Here is a 16,743-nt window from a genome sequence, read left to right as displayed (position 1 = left end):
ATATGAAATATGCAAACATTTTAATGAATAAGCAAATAAATTATAATTTGTTCTTGTGAACTTATGTCAAGACTGTTTATTAAAACGTATATGAAAGTGTTGACCGATAAAACTAATAAGCAACTATGTTTTAGTTAAGAGAAATAATCTATATAACTCTAAAGCGTACAAAGTTCACATTACGTAAAACAAAATTGAAAACTAAAAATCGTAGATTCAAGAAAGTGAATAGTTTAACAAAACAACGTTCCTAAATAATTATATGTATTCACCATTATAAAGATCTTAAAACGAAGAGAAGTTTTCTTACTTGGTGATTGGCATCAAACTCGATGGGCCCGGCATAGCCAGGTGGTAAAGCACTGGACTCGTAATCAGAGGATCGCGGGTTCGAATCCCTGTCACACCAAAATGCTTGCCCTTCCAGTCGTGTGGCATTATAATGTAACGGCTAATCCCACTTTTCGTTGTTAAAAGAATAGCCTAAGAGTTGGCGGTGGATGGTGATGACTAGCTGCCTTCCCTCTAATCTTGCACTGTTAAATTAGGGATGGCTAGCGCAGATAGCCCTCGTGTAGCTTTGCGCGAAATTCAAAACAAACCAAACAAACTTAATAAAACATCACATTAAAGTTGGTACTCTTACACCTTTTAAATGTTTATTGATACATTTCAGACTGCGAATGATATTAACATCTAATAGAATTTCAAATACATGCGACCGTTATCAACGAGGCTTATCACCCAATATCTAAGCCAGATGTCAACGTATTAACTTCATTTACTCGTGAAATCTTCCGATTTGTTGCTCTAGAGTGTAAACTCCATCAGGTAAAGTTAATTCTTCCTAAATTTACACTTTACGATAATCACCATGTATTATCCCCTGCTGATAAATGCCAAGATACTAGTTCCGATATTAACACCTGTCACACGAGCCAGCTTGACATCATAATGTGAACAGAAAAAAAAAAGGTAGTTAAGAAAAAAACTTGGGTTGTTTCATTAGACAAAATAATTAGCCGTTTGGCACAGCTTTCGATGTCTAGAGCTAGACCAGACCCTTGACCAAGAGAATCAACACAGAGAAGTTAAGATATAAATATAAAGTAATAGCAATGAAACATGTTTGAAATGTTCTAGGTATGTTTGTGAATGTGATGGCTTAAGTGTATCGATTAAGCTAAACCGTGGGCTCAGATCGAATGAGTAAAGAACTTATTCGAAGATATCTCAACAGCCGAGTCGATGATTCGCCAATTGATAACTGCATTGACAGCGAATCATGAAAAAAACGGTCATAAGTAATATAGTTATTTTCACAAAGAGTAATTGGGATAATATATAAATATCCATTACTTTCGATATTTTGTATACATTAAAAATCCATTAGTTCCAATATATTGTATACATAAAAATCCATTAGTTTCAATATATTTCGATGTGTGAAGCTCGGCACAAAAACTTCTAAAACAAACAAACTAAATATCTATAAAAATAGGGCATAATGAAATTATATGGGTTATAATATTGAAAGTAATAGCACTGTAAAGCCTAAAGTTGCAATGTTGAACTTAAATCAGACACACGATGCATTCATTACAAGATTATTTCCCTATTGACTCTCAACTTTAAAATATCAAATGTGCAATGAAGAATTAACATAAGAAAGATAATGTAACACTAAGCATGCTATCGCCATAGTATAAGCCACATAATTTCATTTTGTCCTTTTTTTTATATGTAGTTTGTTTTAGTTTTAGAAGTTTTTGTGACGAGCTTTGCACATCGAGATCTATCGAAATAACCCTAAATCACAGGTTCCAGTTCCCCCTGTTAGCCATTGGTCAGTACCAAATGATATTGAGCTGGCTTGTGTAACAGATGTTATACTAAGATGAAGACCATGCATATATATATGTGTATGTATATTACCAACATTCTATTTAAAACAAGCAAATGTTTATATGCGTACAAATAGAAATTACATCATAGTTGTGATTCTGCTTCGACTATTTTAATGCTCAAATTGTATATCAGGCCACTGTTCAAACATAGTTCTGTAAAACTATCTTTTACGTCTACCTTTTAAAACAAGCATCACAAGTTCGACAGAATCGTGCCATAAAAACTGACATTCAATGTACTATTTGTAAGCTCATTATTCGTGCAAACCCCGTGTGTTGTATTATTTAACAATGATTTGTTTATCTTAACCTCCATTTTCTTATTATTAATCATAGTCTCCATAAATCTCAGTTTTCTAATATTGCAGATACGCTTTTACCCCATAAAAATATCACTTTTCTTTTAATAGTCTTTGTTAATTTGTTTTTGTTAATTCTGATTTTCTGTCAGTAGTTTTTTCTTGTGTTTATTCTTTTTTGTTATTTTGACGTGGAAGTATCCGGACCCGGTTGTGTCCATATTAACCCATTTCTTCTAGATTGTTTCATTTTACCCCACGCTTGGCATGGTCAGGTGGATAAGGCACTCGACTCGTAATCTGAGGGTCGTGAAGACGTTATAATATTTCAATCAATCCCACTTTTCTTTGATTAAAAGGTAGCCCAAGAGTTGGCGGTCAGTGGTGATGAGTAGTTACCTTTCCTGTAGTCTTTCACTGCTACATAAGGAATGGCTAACGCAGGTATCCCTGGTGTAGCTTCACGCAAAATTCAAAACAAGCAAACCAAACCATTTTTACCTTCTGTTCCACTCTTTTAATGACTTGTGAGAACTAATTTCTGAAAATATGAGCGCTAGAGAAATTAACCTGAAAAACTGCTGCCATGGCTTCTAATTCGTCCAAAATACGATATATAATATCATAAATAAAGCATTATTTATTAGTCACCTTTCATCTATATGACCTACAACCTATATTCTCATCATGAATTGACGAAAATAATCTCTCTAACAAATATCACTGTAAGTGAAAAAAGAATTATGCAAGTAAGGTGTAAGCCTAGATTCTTTGACTAACAAAGTCACTGCTTTTTCCAACTCACCTATCTAATATTACAAATATAAAAGACGATCTCTGCGATCTGACGGAAAACATTATCTCGAAATGCCATTTTTTTTCAAATAAAAATGTTTAAAACACTTTGTGGTTGTTGAGCTTACTATTTAATTTATTTAAGATTACAAGCCAAATTATTCTCCCTTGACTTACAAGCCTTTCTAATTGCATGTATGAAATATTGACTTTAAAAGCTGAAGTACCCGTACTTTGTTCGTGTTACAAACTTAAATAAAGTGTAGGGTGAATGCCACAATAAATATCATAAAAGTCCTAGCTTTAACACAAGTTATTTATAACATAACATTATTACACTATTATTCATTATTGCTTAATCAATCTTTCTATAAGCTTTAAGAGCTTAATATCTATTTACTTAATCATGTGTATACACTGTGGAATGGTTAGAATAGCTTTGAAGGAAGAGATAGCGACAAAAGTAGTTGTAGTAAAGGTACTTTCTCTTACTTGATTTCCATAGTGTTTCACGTGATTAATTAACTGACGGGCCGAACTTCAAAGGTCACAGGTCAAAGTAAGAAGTGGGTATAACCTAAGAAACGGTTCTTCATATTATTCTTATGGTGGTTATTGGAGTATAAACTTCTGCTAAGTTTATATAATATTGTAATAGTTTAGTCCAATTTTCCCTTGCTTTCCTCCATATTTACAAGACGTTTATACACCCTTCCCTACACATTGTGTATGTGTGTTATTGAAAATTATTTTTTTGTGTTGTAAAAACGTAACGTTATCTATGAATATAGTTAACGTTAACAGTTATAAATGTCCAGTAACAGCAATAATGGGGGTAAGGGATTGTTAACCCTAAGAACATGCTCCTTGTTCCAAACTGTCATCCAATAAAGTTTGATTGAGGTTGGTTCAGCGACCGAAGAGCAGTTAGATAATGGACAAACAGACAGGCATACAGATTTTTGTGATTTATATACATATATATATGAAATAATAATAACACTGTTTTTTCCTATCATGGCTCCTCAATAAATAGGAAAATTGTGGACTGCTCCAGAATTGTTACGCATGTCTAATCCACTGCCAGAGGGAACACAGAAAGGAGATGTATATTCCTTTGCTATTATCGCTCACGAAGTTGTTGTGCGGCAAGGATGTTTTTTCTTAGGCCTAATGGAGCTGAGTCCCAAAGGTAAGTTACGCCAAATCTTAATTTATAGTACTACACGTCATCAATTTAATATATTTTAGTACATAACAACTGTTGTTCGTGCAACTTGATAATATAAACATGGTCCTTATCAGGACTGTGTGGGTGTGTGTTGTATCGCAGTGGGCCTGGTAAACCCTGGTACCGAGGAAAGAATCGCATCGGCATTGTATAACGCAGGCAGTGCGATTGATATATTGTTATACATTCTTATTGTCCCCCGATGATACAACGGTGAGTCTATGAACTTACAGCGCTAAAATCAGGGATTCGGCTCCCTTCCGTGGACTCAGCAGATAGCCTTATTTGGATTTACTATAAGAAGACAGACAGGCCCATACATTTTTATTTAGAATTAAATAAGATGAGACAAACCTTGTCCCTTGCCATGGAAGGGAATATTTATTTTTCACTGTTGTTTAATAGTTACAAGTTTGTTTTTGTGAAGCAAAGTAATGCAAGTAAAGCTTTATTATAATTTCAGTGAAATAAGGGAAACTACAGGGAAACTTTGGAAGTGGCTAGAAGCCCACCTGTTGAGTCCTGGACATAATCATATTTCCTTGGGTTTGTTTGTTTGTTTTGAATTTCGCGCAAAGCTGGTCGAGGGCTAATTGCGCTCGTCGTCCTTAATTTAGCAGTGTAAGACTAGAGAGAAGGCACCTAGTCGTCACCACCCACCGCCAACTTTTAGGCTACTCTTTTACCAACGAATAGTGGGATTGATCGTTACATTATAACGCCCCCACGGCTGAAAAGGCGAGCATGTTTGGTGCGACCGGGATTCGAACCTCCAACCCTGGGATTACGAGTCGAACGCCTTAACACGCTTGACCATGCTGGGCTCCTTGGGTTTGGAAAAACCACGTTAATAATGTTAGGAGATGCTGAGATGCATTTGGTCATTTTATTAACAATAAAGAATAAAATGACCTACTTAATTAGTTATCACCATTAGATTCCATTTAGGAACATAGGGCCGCAATCGCTTGCGGATTCTTCAACAAGTATTTAAGTGAGTAGGTTGTTAGCCCACTGCACCGAGCCGTCCCTAATTTAGCAGTGTAAGACTAGAGGGAAGGCAGCTAGTCATCACCACCCACCGCCAACTCTTGGGCTACTCTTTTACCAACGAATAGTGGGATTGACCGTCACATTATAACGCCCCCACGGCTGGGAGGGCGAGCATGTTTGGCGCGACGCGGGCGCGAACCCGCGACCCTCGGATTACGAGTCGCACGCCTTACGCGCTTAGCCATACCAGGCCAAAATGACCTACCTATATATTTAATTTGTTAGTCTTGTTACTACATACATAATCTCCCCTAACGGCGCAGCGGTACTTCTCCGGACTCACAAAGCGAGAAACCCTGAGTTTCGATACTCGTGTTGGGCAAAGCACAGATAGCTCTTTGTATAGCTTTGTGCTTACCTGCGAAGAAATAAATACATAATCCATGGGAGAGTCCATTAATCCTTTATTCATCCAGAAATCCATTAACAATAGAGTGCAGAAAGGTTGTGATTGTATTTATGTTCTTCTTTATTTAAATCAGCATATTTATAAAAAATATTTAACCATCGTTCATTAGTTATAACTTAATGACATGTTAACAAAAGTCTAGTATTTAAATTGGTTGTTGAGCAATTTAACTCAATATTTGACTGTTTATTGCTCATGGACGAGATACTTCAAATAGTAAAAAGAACTGTTAATTATCATCGTACAAATGTTCATATGCAAAAACAGTTAGTGATAAACTGTTATAATATAGTTAACTTAAATTTGTCTTTGTTGTATTTATGATTTTTTCTATTTAAAACCCGTAAGGTACATTGTTTATTATTTCCTGTCTTGTAGACTTACTCAAATAATTAGTGAGTCCTTCTGTTAAAATTAAACAACTTAAATCAAATCCTAAAAGTAACTACACATGAAAGAAAATGGCCCTGTATAATAAAATAAATAGAAAACTAATAAATAACATTAATGTTTTCACTAGAAAACAGAATCTATAGTGATGGAAATGCATTAAATTATTAATTGGATAACGTCACTATTAAAAGAAATATTCAGGACATACTTTCCTTGATAGTTCGGGAACTTCAACTAGTCAAGAAAAATTACATTAAACCAACAACGCAAAATAATGTGTATATTTACGGTTATTATGAACATTCTGACGAATAATATTGTTGTGATTAACCAATAAGTCGTCTACCAAAGAGTTACGTGGCCCGGCATGGCCAAGTGTGTTAAGGCGTTCGACTCGTAATACGAGGGTTGCGAGTTCGAATCCCGGTCGCACCCCTTTCAGCCGTGGGGGCGTTATAAGTGAAGGTTAATCCAGTTGGCGGTAGGTGGTGATGACTAGCTGCCTTACCTCTAGTCTTACACTGCTAAATTAGGGACGGCTAGCGCAGATAGCCCTAGAGTAGTTTTGCGCGAAATTCAAAATAACTAACTAACCAAAGAGTTACATTCAGCTTAAGATATTCAAAACTATAATAAATATGACAATCAATAACAGAAAACAAAGTGTTACCAATTACACAAACACACAATAATTTTGTCAATAGCGAAAAACAACACAAACATTCATAAACATTCATTATAGGTACGTAAAGAGAGTTTTCATGACTAAACATGGGTTTAGAGATTCACGGCTCGCGTCCCGTTACCACAAGACACGCACATCACACTTTCTTTAAGACCACGAGTTGCTATCATAGTGAATGTCAAATTATAATATTCGATCAGCTTTGAATGAGGAATAAGTTTGAACTAATAGCTCTTCATGCGAGTTTAAGTTTCTACGACAAAATTTTAAAGTTTCGTATGGCAAAAAGTGCGATTAACGTTTAATAATAATAATAATTGTGCTTTCAATCTTTCGTTCAAATTGTGGAGCCTAGAGAAAGTAATTTTTTTCTGACAATTTTGAATTAACGATTAACTGAAGCAAATGTGAAGCTTTATTTATACACTTTCCTTGTTTTTCAAAATAATTACAACAGACGTAAGATTCTTAAATGAATGAATATCTATAAGTGAAATGAAAATCATTATTTCAGGTGTGGATAATACAAAGTCGACATTGATTCCTGATCATTTACTGTTACTCGAATGAAAATCATAACTGTAAAATGACCTTATTAATACAATACAAATATATGCGCGAAATGATTAAGCAAGTGGATAGCCAAAATCTTCAAGAGTACAATTATCAATAATATAAGACAGGAATATTTTTTAAATACTGTTCTTGTACAGATCAGAAGGGTTTGGTTTGTTTTGAATTTCGCGCAAAGCTACTCGAAAGCTATCTGCGCTAGCTGTCCCTAATTAAACAGTGTAAGACTAGAGGGAAGGCAGCTAGTCATCATTGCCCACCGCCAACTGTTGGGCTACTCTTTTATCAACGAATAGTGGGACTGACCGTCTCTTTATAACGCCCCCACGGCTGAAAGGGCGAGCATATTTGGTGTGATGGGGATTCGAACCCGGGACCCTCAGATCACTACTCGAGTGTCTTAACCACCTGGCCATGCCGGGCCTCGAACGCTGTCTTAAAACCTTTAATGGTTATATTCTGTCAGTGACATAAGACTGACCTTAATAATAATAATAAATAATTAAGAAAATAATTAAATAAAAAAAGTAGAAACTAAATTAAGTCTGTAATGGACTGTATATTTATTTTAATGTCCATATTTGTTTCAGTTTAATATATATTTAAAAATGAATGTATCGTATATTGTTAAATGTGTATTGCGCGAGTTCTGTTTCTACATTTGTAGGTGATTCTGGAGCGTAAGGAACGACAATACATGTTTTACGAAAGATCTATCGTATCTTTTAATATCGTTGCGAAGTAAATATTCGAGAATCTCGCCTTATGAGTATAAAAACTAGCTGTCGCAAGACATGAGGAGAAAATAGAATATTGATGGTCAGTTACAGTCCGTATACTGTAGACTTCAGAAGCTGTAATTATGATTAACGCTTATTAATCAGAAAACTACAGATATTTGATCAGGAACGTTTATGCATTTCGAACATTACAAACCATTCAACTTCAGAGAAGTAACTTCGGACGTTAGTACTTCTACGAGAACATGAGATATTTTCCTCGGTAAAAAGTAAGCTTATAAACCGTGTTAGGCCAACCAAGGGTAGAGCTAGCTAGTTTTCCCATCAATGGAATTGTAACAATATAAACTTAAAATTAATTCGTTTGTTGTGGACCTGGGCCATTGATAAAATATTCACTTCCAGACCAGATCGAAGACTAAATATTGTTTTAGAGTTTGTAAAATTATTGTATATAACTCATTATTTGTAATAACTATTATAAATTGTATGATTCTTTGTATATTAAAACATATTTGTGTTAAGAAAGAAAATTGTGTGTATCAGTCTTGTTGACAAATATCATAAATTTAATAAAAACTGAGATTCAATTAACTTCTCAATTCATATTCCAATTTCCGGTTATTTGAAATCGTAATATGCGACGTATGTAATACGTAATGTAATACGTTGGAGACTAGTCCGAATAATTAGAATACGTAACAAGTCTTAGCATCTAGATAAGAAACAGACTAGATTGGTTTGTTGTTTACTAGAGTTACTGTGAAGTTTATCTTCAAACTCAATATAAACTCTTTTATTCCAAATATATGCCATTTTTGTATTTATGTATTTCTAGCGAGCTTCATGCGTGTTTTTTTTTCCTTCAGAAATTGTGGAGCTGGTAAAGAAAAAGGATAAACCATACTTTCGTCCTTTTCTTGAGGAAGATTTATGTGATGAAGAATTAGCCTTCATGATCAAGCGTTGTTGGGCTGAAGACCCAGCTGAGCGCCCGGATTTTCAGAACCTGAAATCCATTATTCGGAAGCTCAACAAGTAAGAATAGTTTCGCTGGACAATACTAACTTAATGATCTAATCTTCCGTAATTGAAGTACATTACATGGTCAAAAGTATGTGCACACCCCTCTAATTAGTGGGTTCGGCTATTTCAGCCACACACGTTGCTAACAGGTGCATCAAATCAAGCATACGGCCATGCAGTCTCCATAGACAAACACTGGCAGTAGAATGGGTCATACTGAAGAGCTCAGTGACTTTCAACGTGGCACTATCATACGATGTCACCTTTCCAACAAGTCAATTCGACAAATTTCTGCCCTGCTAGAGCTGCTCCGACAAGTGTAAGTACTGTTATTGGGAAGTGGAAACGTCTAGGAGCAACAATAGCTCAGTCACGAAGCGGTAGGCCACACAAGCTCACAGAACGAGACCGTCGAGTGCTGGAGCGCGTAGCTGGTAAAATTCATATGTTCACATCTGCAACACACACTGCCGAGTTCCAAACTTCCTCTAGAAGCAACGTCAGCACAAGAACTGTTCGTCGGGAGCTTCACGAAATGAGTTACCAAGGCCGAGTAGCCGCAAACAAGCTTAAGCGTCGGCTGGAGTGGTGTAAAGCACACCGCCATTGGACTCTGGAGCAGTGGAAACGTATTATCTGGAGTGATTAAATCACGCTTCACTATCTGACAGTCTGACGAACGAATCTGGGTTTGGTGGATGCCAGGAGAACGCTACCTGCCTGAATGTATAGTACCAACTGTAAAGTTTTGTGGAGAAGGAATAATGGTCTGGGGCTGTTTTTCATGGTTGGGGCTAGGCTCTTTAGTTCCAGTGAGGGAAAAGCTTAATACTACACATTACAATGACATTCTAGAGAATTGTGTACTTCTTTCTTCATAGCAATAGTTTAGGGAAAACCCTTTTTTGTTTCAGCATGCGAATGCTCTGGTACACAAAGCAAGGTCTATAAAGACATGGTTTGCCTAGGTTGGTGTGGAAGAACTTAATTGGCCTGCACAGAGCCCTTTCCTCAGCCCCATCGAACACCTCTGGGATGAACTGGAATGCCCACGAGGAACCAGGCCTTCTCGCCCGACATCAGTGCCCGACCTCACTAATACTCTTGTGGCTGAATAGGGACGAATCTCTGCAGCGATGTTCCAAAATCTAGTGAAAAGCCTTCCCAGAAGAATGGAGGCTGTTATAGTAGCAGGGTGGTAACTCCATATGCCTATGGTTTTGGAATAAGATGCTCAACAAACACATAACAGGGGCGATGGTCGGGAGTCCACATACTTTTAGCCAGGTAGTGTATGTGAATATTGTTTTGAATTCAAAAACTTACCTCATAATAAAAAAGCTGTGTATGTTTAGCTTTAACACATAGATTTAATATTACACGCTACATACATTATAAAACATTACTCCTGTTTTAAATTAAAAATGAAATCTATAAAATAATCTTTAAAATGCACCTAAACATTATCAGTTGAAAACCTGTGAAAGTAAAAATATGTTCAAATCTATCATAAAACGGGTTAAAAAGAAACTAACAAAATGACTTTAAAAACTATTGAAAACTAGTTATTTCGTGACATCTTCAATACGAACACTCCAATGTATTTAAAAATGTGGCAAAGGTATCTGAACGGATGATATTTTAGTATAAACAATTGGTGACAACAAATAAAGGAATCCACTGAATGAACGAATGCCCGTAAAACATTTTTGCATCTATTCATTTTATCCGACAATATATAATTCTTTAGCGAATTTAAATAATTATATCTATTAGAGTTAATTAGATAAACAAAATCATGAAAGACTGCATTAAAAACAGCAAATCCCAACCTCTGATTAATAATATTATAACCTTAAAATTTAAGCCTTAAACCAAAACACTAACGTGAATTTTGTTTAAAATACACTGCACATTAAAAAAAAAAAAGATTCCAGGGTACAAGCTATAATGTGGGATTATAAAATGTTTCCTAGGTTTTGGAGGTGACTGCGGTAGTAGGACCCACATTGCAGTGGGGATACACCGTCTATCATTCTTAACCTCCAATTCACTAGTCTCACATAGGAAAATTAAAAATTAGGAAAGCGAGATGTGGGTGCTCAAGTGCAAGTTCTTAACGTTCCATATCTATATAAACCTTCACTGTCTGCAGACAGTTGTGGGAAGGTGACTGCTCTCAAGTTAAAATGAGAAAAATAAAAAAAAATGAAAATAGGTACTACCTTTTAGAGGTGAGTAATATTTAAAAAAACCAAAACCTCTTGAAGCTCGCATTCCAATTTTGAATTTATTTACAACAAAAATAAGATTAAAATTGATCATGACAATGTAAAAGAGAAAAACGCAATACATACTGTGAAAAAAAATATATACATGGTGCATATATACATGATGGGAAAAAATAGCAATAATACAAATAATAAAAATACTTTGGTACAAAAAGATATACCCAAAATGAAAGAAAAACGATAATAAATAAATGAATTGCATGTTATACACACACACACACGTGGAAAAAATAATAACAACAAGAAAATTACAAAACAAATAATGAATAATAATGATAATCATGCATATATGCAATAATATATATAAAATGAAAATAATAAAAGTAATAAAAAATAATAAGAAACAAATACATTCGTATATACAAAATAATAATAAAAGAAAAAAATACATATAATAATTACAAAGATCGAGAGCAGAGATAGGGCGGTTTAGAACCCAGGCTCGACCCCCCCTTCAACGCAAAGGGAGACGAAACGTCCGGCTGCTACTGATGGACGAAGTCCCCGGAGCTAAGCCGCCGAAAGTCCGCCTCAAGACGGAGTAACAGCTTATACCTGGCCTACCCAGTATTTTAAAGTACGACATAAGTGCCTGCTCGAAAACAAATTGGTTTCAAACAAGTCAGATGATGTACTTTAAGAATGTGAACGTGTACTGGAACGAAAAGGCCATGTGGCTGGGAACAGGAACAGGCACGTGATGTAAAATGGCCCTAGCCGAGAGAGGCGGGCCACCCTTTCCCAGATCTCCACCGACGTCGGACAGAGGACCACATTGTGCATAACAGACTCCACCTGAGAGTGACACAAAGGACACATCTCTGTTGTACGAAAATTCCACAGGAACGTACTCTCCCTCACCGGAAGGATGCTATGTACCACGCACCAGTTGAAAACTAGGAGATAGCTATCAACATAATGCAGGACAACGCAGCCCCAAATAATGTCTCACAGCACAGCATGGTGGTGTTGCTCAATCCTGTGGGTACATTCAGGGACCAGCAGGCGGTAGAGGCAACGGAAGACTGTCGGAACATCGGCGAATGCGACACGATATTACCAGATCGTCGCAGCAGCGTCCACATACCAGGAAGGAGGGTCAAACACATAGGTGTTTGCAGGCTCAATAGAACACCAAAGAGCCTGTGCCCCATGTCAACGAAGAATCTAGTGAGGTGGTAACAGAGATGACTCTCCAAGGACAGACAGCAAAAAGTGATTGACAGAAGGAAAGAAAGACATTTGGTTCAGACATATGGGATGCCCAGACCTCCCCCGCGAGGCGGCAGGATCAAAGAAAACTGAGACAGCCTCAGGCTTGCCACCCCACAGGAAGGTGAGGACATGGTGCTCAATAGCCCGTGCAGTGCAGTCATCCAGAGGAAGAATAGCGTCAAGGTACCACACCAAGGGGAGTATCCTCCTCATCATCACTTCTGCCCTGCCAAACAAGTTACCATGGCAGTAGCGGTAATCGTGCGCTGCCGAACCGACACGCTGTACCACCTTCCCCCAGGCAATTTAGGGGCACGCGGGAAACGAACCCAAAAGCAAATGACTGGGGAGGAGGTCCAGTCCAGTCTAAACAGGGAGTCGGCAAACAAAGTCCATTTACCCAACCACCAAGCCCAAGACTTGGCATAGTTGAGTTGGGCAGCACTGACCTGAGAGTAATGGTGTACAATGGCCAGCATCAGACCCAAGAATGTTGAGTTCAAGGAACAGGTTCACATAATCTGCATGAGAAACATACTTGACACTCATACCCTCAGCAACTGGAGGCCACGTACCGAAACCGAGTGATACAAATAAGAGAGCAGGCACTCAATTACCAACGCATTAAGCGAAGGGGATAATGGACAACTCTAACGAACTTTCTGCAATATAGAAAAGGAAGACATCAGATATCCATTAATCAAGAGCCTGCTCGAAGAGGTCATGTACCAGGCTTACACATATTGGACAAAAACAGGAGGAAGGCCACACCTCTCCAGAACAAACCACAAAAATTTGTGGTGAACTCGATCATAAGCTTTGCTCTGGTCGAGGGACACAAAGATTGCAGGGATATCCCTGTCCGTGATATAATTGAACAGGTCACTGAGAAGCACCAGATTTTGTGGGATTCTTCTGCACCACACGCCGCACGTCTGAGTGCAATGAACAAAGGAAGTCATAACTGCACTCAAACAGGCACACAGGACTTTCAAAATAATCTTTGCATCAACATTCAAGAGAAGTATGGGATGCCACGAATAAATATCTTCAGGCTGGCTGGGATCCTTACAGATAAGAGTAATGAGCCCATCCAGTAATTACACATTACCCGGAAGCCTTGGATGGTAATAAAGTTAGGAACCCGCTTCTTCATGTTCAGACATATCCACCGACTCCCGGTGCAACATCCCGGATGCGTCTGGTGTGCTTCATGTTTGATTTTTCGAACTGTCCCATACGCTGACAGTACGTTCTTGACGGCATCGTTTGACAGCTTGAAAATGGGCCAACCATAGAATCATCCACTTAATGTTTTGCTCAGTTGGCTCCACGAGCACTCACTGGCCTCCAAAGGGAAAGCCCCCTTTGTCCAACAAAGAGCGGGTGTGTATGGATGACACCAGCGTCGATGCGTAACGCCCGTTTCCAAAGTATTGTGAACACTCCTCGTGGCTACCCACAAGTCGCTGTGCATGGCATCTATCACCGCCAAGGATAGCGAGGCCGCGGGCACCACAAAGCAGATGGACCGCACCCGAACAGAATAGGGCCGGATGGCCGTAACCATACCGACGTATTGTAGAGTTACGGGCACACACAAAAAAAAACCTATAACGCACAAAATCTAAACGACACTCGAACAAAGTACACGGACTAAACAGTACAGGCTGAAGCATACTGTTAAGGATAAGCACACTCCTGTACAGGACAGAGATTAACACGGCGGCAAAGAATCTCGGGCATTACTCATCCACTAATAGAAATAGTCGCTCATCCTCTCTCACCCATCTCGACGGACCTCTCGAACGACCAGTTTACCCGTCACTGCCTGCAGACAGTTGTGTGAAGATGACTACCCTCCCACGTTAAAAGAGGAAAAAGAAACACATGAAAAAATGAAAAATAAATAAAAAATGAGAACAAGGTACTACCACTTGGAAGTAAATAAGATAAAACTTATCTCTTGAAGTTAGCGTTCCTACACCCATTATAATAGTGCAAAGTTATAGTTTACTCTGACCGTCGTGCTTTTATATGCAGCTTAAAATGTACATCAGCATAAAGTAGTGCCAAGTTCTTAGATGGCCTTAGTTTTAACTAAAAATAATTTTTAGTGATTTTAGTAACATTTACTTTACTTTCTTTATATTTACTTAATATATTTTTGTATTTATTACAGAATAATTTAATAATTTTATCTACAATTTCTTTATTAAATCCATTAACTATTAACTTTCGTATCAGTATACGAACATTATTAATAAAATATTGTAATTTATTACAAATTTTACAATATATGAATAACTGCAAAGTTATAAAGTTTACAATAGATGGGTATAGTACTTTACTATGTAAGGAGGGCAAATCATAAATTGGAAAATCAAAATACAGTAAAACCTGTCTAAGGCGGAAATACCAAAATTTTGCAACATAATCTTAAGAATACTCTTATAAAATGCCTTCTATATGGCAGAACCTGCGTAACGTGGACGAAAAACTATCACCTACCTCATCCATCAATAAGTAGGATTAGAACCTGAATAAGGCAGAAAAAGGTTTTTGATTAAATATTCATTTCTTATCTAACTAATAATTTGTTTAAATATGAATATATTTTGTTACAGTAAGTATTGGTTAAATATATTCTGTTCTGTTTCTGCCGTCTTTATTCCGGAGGTCGCTATTCAAAAGAATGATTGATTGTAAGTTTGGTTGCACTTCCTGATGGAAAACTAGAGAAACCATAAGTAACAGGTAAAAATGTAAATCCGCTATGTTTAAAAAATTTAAGGAAGAATCAACTTCCTGTGGAATGGAAAGCGAATAATAAAGCGTGGATGACAAGTGCTATATTCGAGGAGTTTTTGAACAAATTAAACAAAAGAATGGAACAAAAAATAGGAATATTCTACTTTTCTTAAATAATGCAACTTGTCACCCGAAAGTTCAACTTTCAAATTTTCGTTTAGTCTTTCTACCTCTATGTACAACATCTGTTCTACAGCCACTAGATAATAGAATTATACAGTGTATACAATTGAACTACAAAAAATTGATGCTTCAGTATATTATTGTAAACGTGGACGACTGTAAGAGCGCATCTGAAATTGTCATGAAAATTGACGTGTTAGATGCAATTGCTATTTTAAGTCATTTAATAAAATGCGTAAAAGATGATTGCGTAATAAAGTGCTTTCGAAACTGTGGATTTATTCTTGATAATGGCAGAGATTGTGAAGAAGTTGTTTGTTATGACAATTCTAGTTAAATCCAAACACTGATTGAGAAGATTGATACAAATGATTCTGTGAACACGGAAATCTTTGTGAACGTTGACAATAATGTTTTAACAGAAACTTATGAAATTGATTTAAAATTTATGATAGAATTACAAGATGGTAACAGTGTGAGAGATTCAGAAGATGAACAAAATGGAAAAGATAGTGAGAAAATAGAAATTTCTACTTCATCGCAAGTGTTAAGTTATATTAACGCTATCAAATTGTATGCACAAATGACGGAGGAAAATGAACTTCGTGAAAAGGCTGTAGAATTGGCGTTCTCTTTTAACCACATGAGAAAACCCATTAAAAAAACAAAACAGTTGAAATTGGACACTTTCTTCAAATAAATTAGGTTAAGATTTTGTGTACTAATGTATATTTTGAATATCTGTTTTTGTTCTTATTCTAATAAACATAGCATAAACAGTATAATAACTTTATTCACAAACATATTACTTCCCTTGAGTCAAGCAAGTGTAATAATCCGTGATGACGAGAAAACCAACTTGTAGAGAAAAATATATTTGTAAAAACGGCTGGTTTACAAACCTTGCGATGACCAATGAAGGTTTAAACGTTGTTTGCTCCTCTACATAAAAAAATTTTCTCAACCCAAACCAGCCGTTTTTACATATATAAGCAAGTATAACGTTCGGGTCAAAATTTATATATAATAAAGGAAATGCATGTTCGCTGTCTAAGCCGAAAAACCTGCTTACGCCGGAACTTGTACTCGGTCCCATGCGACTCCGCCCTAGACAGATTTTACTGTATTTTCTTTTATCAAAAATATTTATATTGATATTCTTTTTATCAATTACTTTAACTTCTAAATCTGA

The 16,743-nt window shown here is 36.7% G+C and overlaps 1 protein-coding gene across 3 annotated transcripts in view; it reads left to right on the top strand.

Annotated features, from left to right (window-relative positions):
* LOC143239129 (atrial natriuretic peptide receptor 1-like) overlaps positions 1 to 16,743 on the top strand; it is a 117,021-nt gene that overhangs the window by 82,711 nt on the left and 17,567 nt on the right. For all 3 annotated transcript variants that reach the window (XM_076479969.1, XM_076479970.1, XM_076479971.1), the window contains 2 exons: positions 4,038 to 4,193; positions 8,955 to 9,123. In XM_076479969.1, the coding sequence (XP_076336084.1) occupies positions 4,038 to 4,193; positions 8,955 to 9,123 (325 nt within the window). The remainder of the gene's footprint in view (positions 1 to 4,037; positions 4,194 to 8,954; positions 9,124 to 16,743) is intronic.

This window comes from Tachypleus tridentatus, chromosome 13 (assembly GCF_004210375.1).
Source record: "Tachypleus tridentatus isolate NWPU-2018 chromosome 13, ASM421037v1, whole genome shotgun sequence".
Classification (NCBI taxonomy): Eukaryota; Metazoa; Arthropoda; class Merostomata; order Xiphosura; family Limulidae; genus Tachypleus; species Tachypleus tridentatus.
This window is presented reverse-complemented; position numbering and strand designations above follow the sequence as displayed.